At 37.7% G+C, this 18,502-nt stretch overlaps 1 protein-coding gene across 1 annotated transcript; it reads right to left on the bottom strand.

Annotated features, from left to right (window-relative positions):
• Window positions 1–8,752: 8,752 nt before the first annotated feature.
• vgll4l (vestigial like 4 like) lies at window positions 8,753–14,125 on the bottom strand. The gene is made up of 5 exons (XM_067393731.1): window positions 13,967–14,125; window positions 11,714–11,837; window positions 11,373–11,610; window positions 9,728–9,803; window positions 8,753–9,626 (listed from the first exon to the last, which is right to left on the bottom strand). The coding sequence occupies exons 1-5, from the start codon at window positions 14,031–14,033 to the stop codon at window positions 9,319–9,321; spliced, it is 813 nt and encodes a 270-aa protein (XP_067249832.1). The 5' UTR covers window positions 14,034–14,125; the 3' UTR covers window positions 8,753–9,318.
• Window positions 14,126–18,502: the final 4,377 nt, after the last annotated feature.

Genomic DNA, 18,502 nt, shown 5'->3' with positions numbered 1-18,502 from the left:
AAGTGAGAAGGCCGAAGCCGCCGTAACCCTTGTGCACTATGAGGGAGAGACTCCCGGGTTTTGCGTAAAACGCAGAACTCTGATGGCTGCGTAATTACGCCGAGAGGACCCGAGCCTGTAAGGCCGGAATGTCCAACTGATAAAATCTGGCAAAAGTGGACGGCGAGGACCAGCCGTCCGCCTCACAAATGTCTTTAATGGAAATTCCACTGGACCAGGCCCAAGATGAGGCCATACCCCTAGTGGAGTGGGCTCTTACCCCTATGGGGCAAGGGGTCCCCACCGAGGAATAACAGAGCGTGATAGCCCTTGAGACCAGAAACCCTTTGGTGCGGCCGCCAAAGCAAACAAAGAGCTGATCAGACTGCCGGAAGGGTTGTGATCGCTCAATGTAAATGCGCAGTGCCCTCACAGGGCAAAGTAATTCTTGCTCCTGATCGCCCGGCATAGGGGGAAACGCAGAGAGCGAAATGACCTGCGATCTGAAAGGTGTAGAAAGCACTTTGGGAACGTAGCCCACCTTAGGTTTCAGCACGACTCTAGAGTCGTCTGGCCCGAACTCGAGGCATGCAGGGCTAACAGAAAGGGCCTGCAAATTGCCAACACGCTTGATCGACGCCAGTGCAAGAAGCAGGGCGGTTTTAAGTGTCAGGGGCCTAAGGTCTGCTTGGCGCAGTGGCTCAAAGGGCGGGCCCTTTAGAGCTCTGAGGACCAAATGGAGATCCCAGGAAGGAACCGTAGGGGTCCGTGGTGGATGCAACAACCTGGAACCCCTTAGAAACCTAACAACGAGGTTGTTCCGACCTACAGACTGGCCAGCAATAGGAGCGTGAAACGCTGCAATGGCTGCTACATACAAATGGTTTTTAGCACGTTCTCGGGGAGGCCAGAAGGCTCCCGTCGAGAGACCACAGGTGCAGAGCCCACAGCTCTGGCCGTGGGTGCCAGATTGTTCCGTTAGCCAGAGAGAGGAGGTCGCGTCTCAGAGGAATCGGCCAGGGGGCTTTCGTGGAAAGCCTGAATAGCTCCAAGGTCCAAACTTGGCACCTCCAGAACGGGGCCACTAACAGAACTTTGTGCCTGTCTTCCCTGACACGCCTGATCACCTGGAGGATCAGAGCGACCGGGGGAAAAGCGTAGAGAAGGGTGTTGGGCCAAGAGTGAGCCAGCACATCTTCCTTCTTCGAAAAATAAATTGGGCAATGAGAGCTGTCTTGAGAGGCGAAGAGGTCTACCTCTGCCTTCCCGAATAACTCCTAAATGGTGTGAACTATCTGGGGATGGAGCGTCCACCCGTCTGAGGGGACGTTGCTCCGGGACAGCATGTCTGCTCCCAGGTTGTTCTTTCCGGGAATAAGGGTCGCTCTGAGCGACCAAACCCGTGAAGAAGCCCATTCTAGCAGTCGTTTCGCCAGGGCGCATAGGCGGCTGGACGAAAGACCTCCTTGGCGGTTGATATATGACACCACTGTCATGCTGTCCGATTGGACTAAGATGTGGCGATCCGTCAAATGAGCCTGAAAGGCCTGTAGGGCTTGAATCACTGCCAGCATCTCGAGGCAGTTGATGTGCAGATGGCTTTCCTTGTGGGACCACGAGCCGAAGGCCGGACTGCCCTCGCACAGAGTGCCCCAACCCAGGTTGGACGCATCCGTGGAAAGCACCGTCCTCCGTGACACCGCCTGTAGAGGTACTCCAAGACTGAACCAAGAGGGGTTCGTCCAGGGCCTCAGGGCTGCTACGCAGGCCTGATTGACCTTGAGGCGCAAGCGGACGTGCCGCCATGCGTGAGGAGGGACCCGAAATTTCAGCCAGTACTGAAGAGGCCGCATTCGTAGCAGGCCTAGCTGCAGCACCGGGGAGGCGGAAGCCATCAGCCCTAGCAACCTCTGGAACAGCTTCAGAGGGAGGTAAGCTTTGTTCTTGACGGAGGCCGCGAGCTGCTGAATGGTCAGAGCGCGCTCTGACGAGACTACTACCGTCATACTGACAGAGTCGAGAACTGCACCCAGGAACGAGATACGTTGAGTGGGAAGCAACGAGCTCTTGGCTAAATTGACCCTGAGACCCAGACACTGCAGGTGGCTGAGAAGCACGGATCTGTGGTGCTCCAACTCCGACCGCGAGCTGGCTAGGATGAGCCAGTCGTCGACTCAGCTGGGTCCGCTGCAGGGCCTCTTCGACGGCGGCAGAGCTTCTTCCAAGGCGGCAAGCTTCTTTCCAGGTGAGCAGGCTTCTGCGAGAAGAAGAGTCGTCGCTGAAGGAGAAAGGACTGAGTTGCCTATGGAGAAATGCTCACTTATATAGGGCCTTTCTCCGCCCATTTCGGCGGGAAAGTTCACGCGCTTTGTCGCCATAGGCTGTGCAGCAAATCCGCGCCGTCATTGGTTCAACGACTTGCAATGAGTGAACCAATGACGATGCAGCTGCACTGCGTTATTGAAAAGGCTTCAGTAGCGGGGAAAAAGGGAGACTTTTCCCCCATACGCAGTACGAGTGAAGTATCGAAAGGGAACTTAGATGACCGTGTAAACAATGATACCGAACTGCAATCTCCGCTGGCATTGTTGTAATTTTTAGCACCCACTGTCCAGATAAACTACGCATTTTTCTTTTTTAAATACTGGAGCTGCCTACATGCGCAAGAGGCAACTGTTTACACAACCATTTTCGGCTGTGTAGTGTAGACAGAGATTGTTTCTGAAACGCTGTGGAAATGCCAGTGTAGACGAGGATTGTTTTCATTTTAAACAACAGACACCATTTTAAACAAAAACGCACTAGTTTAAACAGGGCCTGAAGGTGATGATGCATGGGGCAACTTTTTGAGCAATGTTGCCGGGCAGTCGTGGCCTAATGGATAGAGAGTCGGACTTGCAACCCAAAGGTCATGGGTTTGAGTCTCAGGTCCGGCAGGGATTGTTGGTGAGGGGAGTGAATATCCAGGTGAGACACTTGAGCAAGGCATTGTACCCCCAACTGCTCTCCGGGCGCCGCAGCATTGGCTGCCCACTGATGCAGGTGTGTGTGTGTTCACTGCTGTGTGTGCGCACTTGGATGGGTTAAATGCAGAGCACAAATTCTGAGTATGGGTAACCATACTTGGCCACATGTCACATGTCACTTCAATGTTGCTTGGGCACTTTCCCATTGGGAATGGGCAACAAATTTCTCTCTGGATATCTTAAGGTGTATCATCACCTTAAGAAAACAAAAGTTTCCTGTAAGAACTGTTCACTGAAAGGTTCTTTGGGGAACAAAAACAGTCCTTCTTTGGCATCACTATGAAAACCCGTTTTTGTAACTTTTATTTTATTTTATTTTTAAGAGTGTAATGTTTTATATCACTGTTGCTAGGGTGTTTCTAAAACAATGGCTGAGGTAAATTTGACATTTTACATAATAAATCTCTCTATTTTTCCTCCCCTATTTTGTAAAGTCTTGGAAACACTATCGTGGAATTTTTTTCTTTTGCTTTTGGAGGAAATAACAACCCCTTAAAATATGAAAAGGTCCATCCAATTGGAGGGCCAGAACTAACATTTGTTTACAATTATATTTTGCATTGCATTGGAAAATGTGAATTATTTCTTTGCTATTTTAGTAATCTTGTTTAGAGTACCACCCTAGTCCTGAAATGAATATAAAATGTAAGGCAATGACTGATGTCAAAAGGGATCTGTTTCAACACATGCTTTGACATGGATAGGAGGGTGCGGCCTTTTAAAAGTTTGCTTCTCCTCTGAAAACCTCATGAAAACATTTGATCCATTTTAAATGCTGATTCAAATCGTGATTATTGTTGAAGGATGATATTCTGATTTCAGAGCCTCCTACGCAGACCCCCTCCCTTTGACTTAAAAGTACACTCCACAAGAAGCCACAGTATGTGTAGCCTGAGGGATGGGGCTCCATTACAGCAGAGCTGACATGCATGATAACAGAGCAAAAATGAATATTTAGAGCTTCAGCTACAGAAAAAGAATGGTGATGCTACTTACAGTAACAAATATTAGCTTTATAAATGTATTTAATAATGCGTTATTCACAATATGAGTCAATGATTTTAGGCTTAATTCTCATTCACATTCACATTTTTGACACATTGCACACTTTGTATAATGAAAGAAAACTCTTTAATGTGTCAGTTGTTTCTCCTAAACTGTAATGAGATTAAAACATTGCTGACAGTAATGTCACATGTATAGAGTTTTAGAAGATATGTCAATAATGTCTCACATTATGCTCAGAAGTCTGCAATCAGAAGTAAAAAATTTCAATATCAACCCATAAGATTTCTAATTTTTCATCAAAAAAACCCATTAGACCACAAAATTCTAACAATGCTCAACATTATTTTTCTGTCTGTCAACAGTTGTCTCGCTGTCAGGTTTTTCAAGTTTCTATTTTTATTTCTTCTAATGGATTATTTAGCAATGATATCTGAGACAAAATAGATAATAGGAAACATAAATAATCTCCATTAAGTCTCCCGAACTATAAAAGCACAATAAAATGTTCTTCTAATGCTATAGTAATTTTCAAGGTTCCATCTTTTAACGTAACTACATCAGTTAACATGAACTAACAATAAAAATAGCATTTATTAAGGCAAGACACTACAGGCAAATTTTTTTTTTTGCATGTTTCATGCATCTGTGTTTTGAGATTTTGGGCTTTTTGGATTGTCATAAAGTGTTTTTTTTTAGTGGAAAGAAAACATCTAAAACACACTTTTTGTGTTTTTTATAGCACTTTATTTGCATCTGTATATTTTGATTACAGTATATATTTTTAAAGGCCGTTTTCTCAAAATGAGTTTTTTCTCCTACATTGAGGCAGAAATCTCAGTAAAACTTACATACACCAAACTTTACAGTTTTATTCCTATCTATATTCTGAAGGTTTTTACAGAGGGGTTTGTTGTATACTTTTCCTGACGTTATACAACATTTTATTACTAAAAAATGAAGAAAATTAATTTTTTTCTGGCTGTTGACAGTATATTCTGATTTATGGAGTGATAAAAAGAGATATCCAAAAATCCCTCTGTAAAAACCTTTGGCACTAATATGTCAAATTAAATAAGATTTTTGAACATGACTTCATCCAATTTTCAGATTTTTGTTCTATAAATGTATGCAAATTAGTGCAAGCTGCAGTCCATTACTTTTTTTGGTTAAAAATTATTCAAAATAATTTTTTGAGCAAGTACAACCAGCCAGTGTTCAAATCTCCTTACCTTAGCCCGATTCACAACGGTAAGCTTGTAATAATGTTTTCTAATTCTGTTGTTATTGTTGGGTTTTCGTGGGAAATTCAAGCATGTCGCCTATCGTCTTTGCATCATTACATAGAGAAGGAGTACCAGCTAATATGGCATGTGGAGGATGCTACAGACGGCGGATCATTTATAGACTTTTCTCACAGCAGCTGCAATAATTAAACTTATCATTTTGATTGCGGATTGTAATCCAGAAAAGTCCAAATGGTAATCATCAGTGACAACTGAATCTCCACCCATAGTCAAAAGCAAAAGTGCTGCAGAGTGGCAACAGAAATTGAAATCTACAGGTAATGCTAATACACACTAAATACATAGTCACACAATGCTGATGTTGTTAACATTAACAATTTGAGAACAAAGTATAACAATAATTTGCATAGTTTGACGTGATCAAAGCTAAGTGATCGTTAGATTTAATCACCACTGGCAGTGCGATTTATTGCTTTTTTTCTCAGTTGGTCAGAACAAAAGTGGCAGATTTGTTACTTACTTGTTCAGATGACATTTTCTGGTGAAAATTCTTACTTTGGTCATTCTTACAAGACTACAATCTGTGATTCCCAAGTAAAACATGAGGAGCCGTGCCGATGCACAACCCACGTAAAGATGATAATTCCACAAATAACTGCAATTACAGGTTTCAAACAGAGATGGTGACAAAGAGGCAAAACTTATGGACTGCATCTTTAATTAGATAACGTCTCATTTGCAAATATAAATATAACATTTCAGAAAACTTGTAATACAAAAAATGTTTGCAATACTCAATGTAATCAATCATCTAGGGAAGTATGGTGATATCTATTAGTTTTTTTTTTTTGTTTTTTACCCTATTCACATGGGGTGTCTTTAATAAAAACTGTTAATATTATTTAATGGACTTAAAGGGTTAGTTCACCCAAAAATGAAAATTCTGTCATTTATTACTTACCCTCATGACGTTCCACACCCGTAAGACCTTCGTTAATCTTCGGAACACAAATTAAGATATTTTACTTGAAATCCGATGGCTCCGTGAGGCCTTCATAGGGAGCAATGACACTTCCTCTCTCAAGATCCATAAAGGTACTAAAAACATATTTAAATCGGTTCATGTGAGCACAGTGGTTCAACATCAATATTATAAAGCGACGAGAATATTTTTGGAGCGCCAAAAATAACAAAATAACGACTTATTTAGTGATGGCCGATTTCAAAACACTGCTTCATGAAGCATCGGAGCACAAGTGAATCAGTGTGTCGAATCATGATTCGGATCGCGTTTCAAACTGCCAACGGCTGAAATCACGTGACTGTGGCGCTCCGAACAGCAGATTCGACACACGGATTCACTGTGCTCTGATGCTTCATGAAGCAGTGTTTGAAATCGGCCATCACTAAATAAGTCGTTATTTTGTTATTTTTGCCGCACCAAAAATATTCTTATCGCTTTATAATATTAATATTGAACCACTGTACTCACATGAACCGATTTAAATATGTTTTTAGTACCTTTATGGATCTTGAGAGAGGAAGTGACATTGCTTCCTATGGAGGCCTCACGGAGCCATCGGATTTCAAGTAAAATATCTTAATTTGCGTTCCGAAGATTAACGTCTTACGGGTGTGGAACGACATGAGGGTAAGTAATAAATGACAGAATTTTCATTTTTGGGTGAACTAACCCTTTAAGCTAATATGAACTAACAATGAACTATTTTTGATACATAGTTAACAATAATCATAAATAGTTAAATATTCTTAAATAGTTTAAAAATTATTACCAATAGCAAACATTAATAATTACTGTATAAACGTATTGCTCATTGTTAATGATAGTTAATACAATAACAAACGTTGACTAATAGGACATTATTGCAAAGTGTTTCCCATATTGCTAACGTTTGTACTTATGTGGCATAAAATCATTCAAAGGTATGAAGCAATCAAATCAAAGTAGCATGATGTTGATAGTATTGTTAATCTTGATGCTTACATTTTGTGCAGATCTGGTCTGCTAGACAATGATGTCATCTATACTAACTTTTCATGTGACTTAAAGCTGCCTTGAGGTGTCCACATTCCAGAAGGACATCATGTTACTGCAACACCTTGAGATCTGAGCCACTGAGCATGAGTCATTTTGTTCTCTGAGAAACACTAGACTCTCCCCTGTATAAGGCCAGTCAAGCCTGCAAAAGAGTATAGAAGGCAGGGCTTTTGGCAACAGGACTTCTTTGAACTCTGTTCAATGGCTTTTACAGTACCTTTGTGCCAGAAAATCTTCATTCAAACCTGTTTCTCAGCTTCTTGAACCTGATCTTGTGATTGACAAGTTTTGCATCTGATCTAACTGGCAGTTGATATGTTTTTGTTTTGTTTTTTAGCAAGCATGGAAGTTGTTTTCCAACTATTTCCTATTTATCATAAACAATCTAAAAAGGTCAAATTTGCAGTTTGGCTGCTGGCAAGGTAAGCTTATGTATAAGTACTGGTAAACACTTGAATCTGGCCTCTAAAATGATGACACAAGTTTTTTTTTTATAATGCCCTGACTAATTTTACCCTCCCATAACGATCATTTACATAAACACACAACATTTTGATTTATTGATTTCTGCTGAAGAAAAAAAAAAAAATCAACTACTGTATGATCCTAGCATGTGCAAAAGCATTTAGCAAGAGAAGACCTTAAAGACCTATTGATGACTGAATCTCAGTCTACTTCATTAAAGCCGTTTCTGTGCATACAAAAGAAATATTCCATGTAAAATACAGATGTTAATTACGTCAGAAAATAGTTTGGCCCATAATGTTGTCCATAACTGTGCATAACTGTGTATTTTTGCTTGCTTTTAACATATTTAAAGAGTTTAAATTATTTTCTGTGGGGTAATGAAATGACACAGTTTAACCATCATGAAGTGATTAAAAGTGAAAAGTGGCAGAGCAAGTTATTACCTGAAGTCTGATGAAAGATTACAAAGACAAATATAATTTTCTGTGGAATAACGTACACTACCGTTAAATTTGGGGGGGGTTTGAAAGAAGAGTCTTATCTTCAGTCACCAAGGCTGCATTTATGTGATCAAATACAGTAAAAAATAGTAATATTGTGAAATATTATTACAATTTAAAATATTTTTTTTATATATACATATATTTACTCTTCAGTGTCACATAATCCTTCAAAAATTATTCTAATATGTTCATTTGATGCTCAAGAATCATTCCTTATTATTATCAATGTTGTGCTTAATATTTTTGTGGTTACATTTTTCAATATTCTTTGATGAATAGAAAGTTCAAATGATCAGCATTTATTTAAAATTGAAATATTTCGTAACAATGTCAAATTGAATGTGTCCTTTTGACCTCAATGCTGATTATTCATATACAACAAGACTGGGAATGTGCATTTTGGGATAGATTTTTACTAAATATATAAAAAAATCTACAATGAATGCATTTAAAAAATGTGTTTATTACAAATATGTACAATAGTATAAAAGCTTGAAATTTACACATGGATTGAAATGAACAGCAATAGCCCATATAGAGATGCCAAACAGTTACCCACCTCTTTTTTTCAAGCATTTGTTTTCTAGAAAAACATGAAACTTTCTGACCAAGTGATTTGGTCTGTTTTGCTCAGTGCTCCTGTTAGGTTACAAGATCTTGGTACACTGTCCAATATAAATATGCACATATTATCAGAAGAAAGCTTCCAACAGACTATGAAATGTTATTAGCAACAATCAGTGCAATCACAGTCAACAAATAAAAACCAGTGGCAACCAAAAAAACCAATGACAAAGCCATCTCCAACAATGCTTAGCTACAGTGAAACGATCCAAAAATGGTCAAACATTGAGTATCTCCCTTTAAAAGACAATTGAACAATTCCTCATTTGCTCATCGAGGGTTAACAACAGTTGCAACAACTCACAATCGCACAGTCTCCCTTTGGCTTTTTACAGCAGAAACACATGGGCCTACACATGCATTTTAAGTCCGTTTTGTCATATGTACATCTCATTTCTTTCTCTTCTTCATTTCTCAGACCATAAGTTGGGTGTGGTTGTGGAAGGACTGACTGAATCTTTGCAGGCCCTTTTGGGACTCTGGCTGTTGCCGGGTGAGTGGATGAAGGTTGGACTGCAGGGTGGAGATGAAGAAGACGAAGAACAGGAGGAATGGCAGGAGGAGGATGAAGCTTTGAGCTGGAGCCATTTATCACCCAGCGCTTTGGCAAAGTGGTCATCTACAGACACGCTAATGGAGGCGGCTCTGTGGTAATTCATCCCGAGACTCCTCTGGAAATGCTCTTCGACGTGATCATAACTGTGCTGGGTAACAACTGTAGAGACAAAGTGGAGATAAATCAGATGATGATGCTCAAAAATCTGCACAGACATGTTAAAGGAAGCATGCCAAGATTATTTGCATCTTTTGACTTACTAGTGGAGTGATCACAGCAGTCTTTCTTGGTTGATCTTGTTGCAGAGGAAACGCAAGTGATGACAGATGGCCGTATCTGAAAAAGACAGCAAAGGTCAGCAAATCCTTGTAGCCACAAAGTTTTTTTTTTTACCCATCTATAATGGAGCTTTCGGAATAGCTAATGAATAAAATTGATGGAAAGATGGGAAACTAAAAGGGAAAGATGGACAATTATGTTGGTGGTTCTAGACTGGTTCTCCCTCAGCCCTAATGCCACTATCAGGTCAACAACAGCACTGGTGTGTTGAGACTTGTTGACAACATTCCTCCACCCATTGCTCACATTTTCTCCCTGAATCCGGCTGGATTGCATATCTGAGACAGGCAGAGGCCTGTCCACACTCTAAAGAGCCACTCTCTCAGGAACACAAAAGTGCCTTCCTGCATTATGTTGTGTCTCACAGACAGTGAGTGAGGATGAACAGACTGCGGTGGCCTCAGGATAGACTCTAAGAGGTGGATGGTATAATGCACAGAACGTGTTCAGCCAGCATGTAGGATGAGAGGATGGAACAAGCACAAATTGGTCTTTTATTTATGGATTAGCATGTAGCTTTGAACACTGTTTGGCTAATGTCTGGTATACACAGTACTTATGACTGGTAATATTTACAGACTTTACTACAGTATTATTACATAGATAATGTAGATACTGATACACAGGATAGGATTTATTTATATATATATATATATATATATATATATATATATATATATATATATACATACATATTATTTAAAAATATAAAAAAATTATATTATATATTTATTTGATGTATTATTATTATTTATATTTAATGACTGTTAACAATTTGTATTACTATTGTTTTCTAATGTTTATTAATAATTACATTTAAATGGTACAATATAATTTCACAGACAATGGTGGTGTGTTTAAACATTTCAATATTAGTTGTATGATACATTTAAATGTGTATATGTGTGTGTGTGTGTGTATATATATATGTATATGTGTATATATATATATATATATATATATATATATATATTTAAAATGTTATACTTTTTAATGTATATATACACACATTTAATATATATATATATATATATATATATATATATATATATATATATATATATATATATATATATATATATATAAATGCACAATATTATTAATATTATTTGTAATCAATTATGTTTACAATTATTTTTAACACTTATTTTTAAATGCTACAGTATTACTTCCCAGATAATGTTGATAATATTGATATATTTAAATATTCGTTAAAAAAGTATATATATATGACATTAGGGGTTGACATCAACTTTTTTTGCTCACCAGCCACATAATTTAGCAGCAGGTATATTAGGCTGCTGTCACTTTAAGACTGTTTCACATGCGGTTTCTTTCTCAACTGTTTACATTCACTTTAAACATAGAAAGGCATCTGGCACTTAAATCCACCTGCATTTGGCGGCCGTTAATATCAATCCCTGATTATAATTAAAGGTTATATTTTGTTGCTTATATTAAGGCTATATATTGTTATGTATATTAACACATTTTATTACTAACACTAATAACACTACATTTTAATATAAAAACATGCCATAATCATTTAACAGTAGTAATAAGCACCTGTATTTGTCTGACTGTTGTGGCTTTGTTTTGGCTTTCTGCTTTCTCTGGTTCTGGGCGTGGTTTCTTGATCAGGGCAAGAGGCTCATCCATGACTGGGGTGGAGTACACTGGGCTGGGGATCAGGTGAGTAGGGCTGGCCGTTGGGCTCCATGTGGATGTGGGGCTTTCGGGAATACTGAACCCAGATGATCTGCGGGAACCGCTGGACAGGCTCTTGCTAAGGGCCCTCTCTCTTCTGAAACACAAAGTTCAAAAATAAATGACCAAACTAACTCCTCTTCAGTCCCTCTTATTCTACTGGTTATTGCTTCCATGTTGGAAGGTACAAGGTTGATTACCTCTCTTCAAGTGTCCGTCCTCTCTCTGAACTGTGTTTGCGCTTTATTGGATGTGCAGGGCGCATCCGCACTCTGTCACTCGTCATGTGGCGAAATCTGTCTTCACTCCTCAGATTGGGCTGTCCTGTGAAAAGATGAACACAAACCCGTGTGACTTCAGATATGACAAATGACATCGCTGCAGGGTGCTCACACGGTCATTGCCAGTCACCGATTCCCTTACTTGTGAAAAGGTGTGGCAAACAAGTAAACAACTGACTCTTAATCCTTGGAATTGCATCACTGCGTGTGTATCTTAATTGTGGGAAAAAACGTTGTTGGGCCACCGTTAAATGTAAACTCCGTTAAGTGGCAGAGCAAGATCAACTGGCTCTGTGAGTATTACTGTAGAACTACCCAGCTGATTCACCACTAACGGTAAATGTCATTCAAATGTTGGAAAACATTTGAAAAAAAAAAAAAAACGACATCAGTGAACAAATGAATATCTCACTGGCTTGTTGTTCATACTGCTTTGAGGGGCAAAACAGGCTTCGTAGGTTAAAGCATGTGGCTCACAGAATGTTTACCCAACATAACGATAGTAACAGACTAATCCAAACTGAAATACACATCACCATTCACATGCTAATATCAGCAACAGTGTCATGCCAAGGTGTTTTCATTAAACATGCTGCAACTGATAATGGTTTAAAGCTCATTAAAAGCTCATTAACAATTTATAGTCTCAAAATGATCAGTTTTGCTGTTTTTGTTTAAACAGCAAAACTGATCATTAGATAAACAGTGAAACAGTACTTTTCACTCACTAAAACAGATTGTCTATACTGAAAGTATGGAATGTGTGCATGTATGCCTATGTAGGCTACTGTACATCTCCAGACAAAAAAAAAAAAAAAAAATCCTAGTTAAAAAAATAAATGAATAAATACTCAACTGATAATGCATAATAATAATAATAAAAAACACTTTTTTTTTTTTTTTTTTTTTAATTTACAAAGTTTAGGTCTTGTTTTGAACCAGGTTAGGTATACCTGCCCATAGCATTGTATGGAACATATTAACATTCAAACTGCTTTTGACCATTAATATTGGCTCTTAGGAAATAGGATTTCACAACATCCTCTTGATTCACTGCAGAGACTTTGTGCAACCTATAACTTAAAGTAACTCTAATGTATCATTACCACAATCAGTTTAGATTGTATGGCCAATCATTTGACTCTTGCTAAATATTGTAGAAGTAGTAAAAACAAGATCATGGGCTGTGGATATCAAATCAACCACATATTAGACCAGTCGGGACCTGTGTTGATTTGATTGGTGATTAACATCTGAGGTATTTTACCATTGCATGAATGAAGTGTAGCGTTAGGCGCTATCAGACTTCAAGCGGATAACGTTTACCAAATGCTCAAATGGCTTGGATGATGAGGGGGCATTGTTGGCAGAACCCTCTTTCACTTACACACACTCAAAAATCTCCTAAGCAGTGGACTGTGACAAGGCAGGTTGACTTTGCATGACAGTGGATGGGGGATTGGGTGTAAACCACACCTTAAACCTTGACTGATGACTGATTTTTAGTGCCTCAGGGAGGGATATTTTTCTAGGGGAGATTAAAGACAAAATAACAGACCCACATCCTTTTTCTTATCTCTTTCATTTGCAGCCTCAAACACATATCAAACATGTCTTCATCCCAACTCTCCTCAACTAGCCTTCAAAATAACAGGGCATCACAATTTTTGTCAGTGGTTTTTCCAGCCTCTTTTCTTATTTGAAACCCTTTGAATATGTGTATGTGAATGTAATACATTTAGATGTTTAAATATGAATAAGCTACATGAATAAAATGAACACTGAAGAATATACACTCTTAAAAATAAAGTTTTCCATGCAGAACTGTAAACATCCATGGAAGCTTTCCATTGCACAAAACTTTCTTTATAGTGGAAAAAGGTTCTTTTGATTATTAAAATGTTCTTTACACTAAGAACAACAATGATTCTCTTTAGAACTGTTCACTGAAAGGTTCTCTTGGGAACCAAAAATGGTGCTTCTATGGTATCACCCCTTTTTGTAACCTTTATTTTTAAGTTTGCACATTAAAATGACTAGATAGTCAACATAATAAATTCCAGTTGTACAGTACATTTTCTTTCTTCTACTAATGAACATAATGCACTTATAACATGCACACATCATGTAATTCTTTTAAACACATATTAAGAGATAAAATGTGATAATTACCCTCTAAGATGTAAACTTTGAAGCCACTGCTCATCCGGGTAATGTAGTGGAAATTAGTGACCGCCATTCCTAATCTTCAGCGTTTTCTAAGCCGTGCAAGTTGAGTTGTGAGCGCCAGAATCGTTCCTCACTCAGCTTTGAATTGTTGAGCTCACTGGGCTCAAGTGATCTGTGTTTTCCATGAACATGCCTCTCTTCCTTCTTATTGGCTGGTTGAAGGCCAACCCCCTCCCTTCTGTCTTTGTCTGCATGAGACGACCTACCACCACAGGTGCCTTATGGGAGGGGACAAAAAACTGTGAATTGCTTGCTGTCTATCACCCCCACCCCACCATACCACCCCCAACATGGGCTAAATCTGACAGTTGAAATCAAATTGCAAATAAAATTAATAAAAAATGTATATTAAATTAATTTATGGTGAAACACAACAATGTTGGTGAAAAAAACTAATCTAAGCTGGCATGAGGTGTTTAGATTTCATAAAGATGTGTATCACAGAGACTTTACATGTCTAATTGAATTACTCGGGCAGCCAGGCAGCTCAGAATAAAACAATAAGGTCGTAATGTGGATCTACCCTTTTCTCCATGTATCAACACGCCAGTGCAGCCAGGCAGAGAGATGAATGGTTTCCTTGTTATACTATCACTGTTCTTGAGAAACACATTTCCTGCCATTATAAACTTAAAATTGCTATTATACTAAAATAGGCTACTTTGTTAGACTACATTTACATACAGTAGGATTGTGTAATTGCACAGAAAATGATTAACTTGAAATATAATATAATATAATATAATATAATATAATATAATATAATATAATATAATATAATATAATATAATATAATATAATATAATATAATATAATAATCAATAGTCAATGCTCACTAAGGCTACATTTAAGTGATCAAAAATACAGTGAAATTGTGAGCTTAAACTACAATTTGAAATAATGATTTTCTATTTTAATATATTTTAACATTGTTATGAATAATAATATTCATTTATTAATATTATTATGAATATATTTATTTCTGAAAAGTTGAATTTTCAGCACACGATCCTTCAGAAATGATTCTAATATGTTGATTTGGTGCTCAAGAAACATTTATTATTATTATTATCAATGTTGAAAACTCTTGTGCTGCTTATTTATTTATTTTTGGAAACTGAGATACATTTTTTCAGTATTCTTAGCTGAATAGAAAGTTCAGAAGAACAGCGTTTATTTGAAATAGAAATGTTTCGTAACATTCTATTTCAAATAAACGCTGTATATATACTGAAAAACCACTGAATACTGAAAAAAATGTATCTGTTTCCAAAAATAAATAAATAAGCAGCACACCAGTTTTCAATATTGATAATAATAATAATAAGTTTCTTGAGCACCAAATCAACATATTAGAATGATTTCTGAAGGATTGTGTGCTGAAATTCAGCTTTTCAGAAATAAATATATTCATAATAATATTAATAAATGTTTTATCAATGATGCATCACATTAATAAAACATTGTTATGAATAATAATATTCTTATTTGCTGAATAAGAGTATTGGGGGGGGGGGGGGCGGGGTATTATATAAAAGTATAGTATATATTTTGGTGTGGGTTTCTGATCTGAAATTTCATAAAGTTGTAGGATTTTGAAAATATTTTAAATGGTGTAACACAAGAGAAACAGAAACAGTTGAAACTGACCTAATGAAATCAAAATGAAAGCAAACTTGTGACATTGTTTCCATCTAATTTTAAGATGCTGGAGAACATGATCATCAGGTTTTACACAAACTTACAGAGCTCAAATGCTGTGGACATTAAAGCATACAAATATTTTTCCAATTCAACATTTTCACTCAAATTATCATGCTGGTAATATCATTAGCAATGAAGAATAAAAACACTAATAATAATGCAAAAAAATCTAAATTCAAAATCACTAGACTTTTGAACCCAACTGTAAATCCTTTTGGAACTTCACCATCCCACTTTTCCTTCCCTGGATCCTTTTAGAATCCACAAACAAGTCTTGCTCTGTCTTTTGTTTCCTCTCTAGGAGTCAGCACCTGTCGACAGTCCCTCCCCTGCCCTAATCTAAAATCTCACCCGACTGCATTTTTCAGAGTGTTTAGCCCACCTGAGCTGCAGTCATTCCACCATCCTGCCCATACATGCAGTTATGTTGTGAGTTCCCAACCTTTATGCACTGGGCCTTTTCTTTCCACAGATCTGTTTCTCCTATTTCTTTTTTGGCAGAAAGACAAAGACTTCAGAGTGCTGAAGAGAGCTTTGTACAGCGAGATCCTGCCTGAGCATGCTAAAGCCACAAATGCTTACATACATGACTGAAACACACTCCCTCTGGACACAGAGTTAACCCCATTTGCATTACAATCAAACCACCATAGTGCTGTTGCTCTCCATAAGGTCAGCCTTTAAACATATCTGTTTTTTTTTTTTTAAATGAAATAAAAGAGGTTATACAGGTAATTTACTTCCCGAAAGAAAACCATTTGAACAGCGCAATGCTTTCTCAAAACTCTTACTCATGTCGTTTATTTTGTAACATTCCCTGTGACTGTACTGTGATTGATTGCCTCTCACAGTATGCTACCTGCGAATTAACACTGCATTGAACTACTGTAAATATTTACTTTACTCACTCCCTATCATTATTGGATTGTCATCTATTTTATAACCGATTTTCCCAGGATGCCACACACAGATATGCATCTCTATTCTCTACAGACCAGTGAGAAAAGTTTCTCACAATCATTCAAGCGCTGAAATTTCCAGGTTGGTTAAACAGGTCATTGTTTAGCTGTTTATGGAAGGTTGTGTATATTTCTGAAAATGGGCCTATAGTGTCAGTCAAACCAAGGTTATACTTTTGACAATCTTTACCCGGCACTATTTTATGTTGCCTCGTGGCGCATCACGCGGGAAGCAGCGACCTCTTGCGGTAGAAATCAAGAATAGCAATAATTCAGGCATTCTTGTGAATTCACGACTCTGAATTCATCCCGTCTAAACTAGACATATACACAACATTGTTTCAGTTTTTTGTTTTTATGCTCCTTTGGATGAACTAAAGAGAAAAGAAGAAATGCCCACAGAACGGGTAATTCACTCAAGTTTTTTTTTTTTTTTTTTTTAATTTTGGCTTGAGATTGGTGTCGTTTCATCGCAGAGTAAAAAGTGAAGCAAGTAGACCTACTGTCGGTTGACTTGGCTGTTTGAGGTGAAGCCACAATTAAATTGGATGGTTCTTAGCAGTTTCAAAGTTACATTACATCCAACGATATTTATTTAACAGAAAATATCTATTCCCATATAACTATACTACATTATTATCGTTTTTCAATTAGGCCTATGCATTTATTTGAATTGCAGCATGATTTCAGACTTCCATCGTGTATTTCAGTCAGAGTATTCCAATGACTATTAATCTAACACTTTGTTATATTTCCAAGAAACTGTCATTTTCGTTATGCAGGGATTTTTTTTTTGTTTAATTCTTAATGGAATATAGTTAATTTTGTGTATAGTTCATTTTTTTTTTTTACATTTAGGTTATTTTTTAAAATACATTCTCATATTTACATAAACCCACACAGCCTTTGCAAAAAATGCATTGTTTCAACAAATAGTCAAATATTTGCAGCTTGATTGCTGTTTTCCATGTGTATAGGTGTAAATGGCGTCTGTTGTTTTGAATGGCACAGACTGTCTGAACCATTCACGTGTTGTTTATGAATGCTTTTGCTCATTCATTAATGGAACAGCTTTGTGAAGGCGGGTATAAGCTTCCTTTGTTAATGTAATGGCTCAGAATTAGGGTCAACACCAGAAGTGACAATTCACTTCAATTCATGTCATGCATACTGTGCACTGTATGGACAGACTTGAGCAACTGGTTCCAAACGGAGGATAACAACTATTTTCTCAAGGGAAAGGGTCCCTCTTTTCTGTAAAACAACTTTGTGAATCCACTAACAAGGGGTTTTAACAAGGATGTGGTGTAGAATAATTGAGCATTACTGTATTCCACTGCAGTGTGTACTCATTTTGTGTGTGTTTATAGTGCTTCTGGGAACTAGTGTGAGAAAAGCAACAATAAATAATCCAACCACAATTTACATACCAAATGTTCTACAACTAGCACAATGAGCTGCAACAATAATAAAATAGTACTTTTTTTTTTTTCAAAAGAAAATAATACTTTTATTCAGCAAGGATGCATTAAAGGGTTAGTTCACCCAAAAATAAAATAATGTAATTTATTACTCACCCTCATCCCATTCCACACGCATAAGACCTCCGTTCATCCTCTTGAAATCCGATGGCTCAGTGAGGTCTGCATATCCAGCAATGACATTTCCTCTCTCAAGATCCATAAAGGTACTAAAAACATATTTAAATCAGTTCACGTGAGTACCGTGGTTCAATATTAATATTATAAAGCGACGAGAATATTTTTGGTGCGCCAAAAAACAAAATAACGACTTATATAGTGATGGCCAATTTCAA

This window comes from Chanodichthys erythropterus, chromosome 9 (genome assembly GCF_024489055.1).
Source record: "Chanodichthys erythropterus isolate Z2021 chromosome 9, ASM2448905v1, whole genome shotgun sequence".
NCBI lineage: Eukaryota > Metazoa > Chordata > Actinopteri > Cypriniformes > Xenocyprididae > Chanodichthys > Chanodichthys erythropterus.
Note: the sequence above shows the minus strand (reverse complement) of the source record. Positions and strands in the feature narration are given on the sequence as shown.

Coding starts and splice junctions, on each gene's coding strand:
- vgll4l (XM_067393731.1), bottom strand. CDS start 14,033: ATGGCGGTCACTAATTTCCACTACATTACCCGGATGAGCAGTGGCTTC. Junction 9,804..11,372: donor CAACAGTCAGACAAATACAG/GTGCTTATTACT, acceptor TGTCTTTTTCAG/ATACGGCCATCTGTCATCAC. Junction 9,627..9,727: donor CTGCTGTGATCACTCCACTA/GTAAGTCAAAAG, acceptor TTGTCTCTACAG/TTGTTACCCAGCACAGTTAT.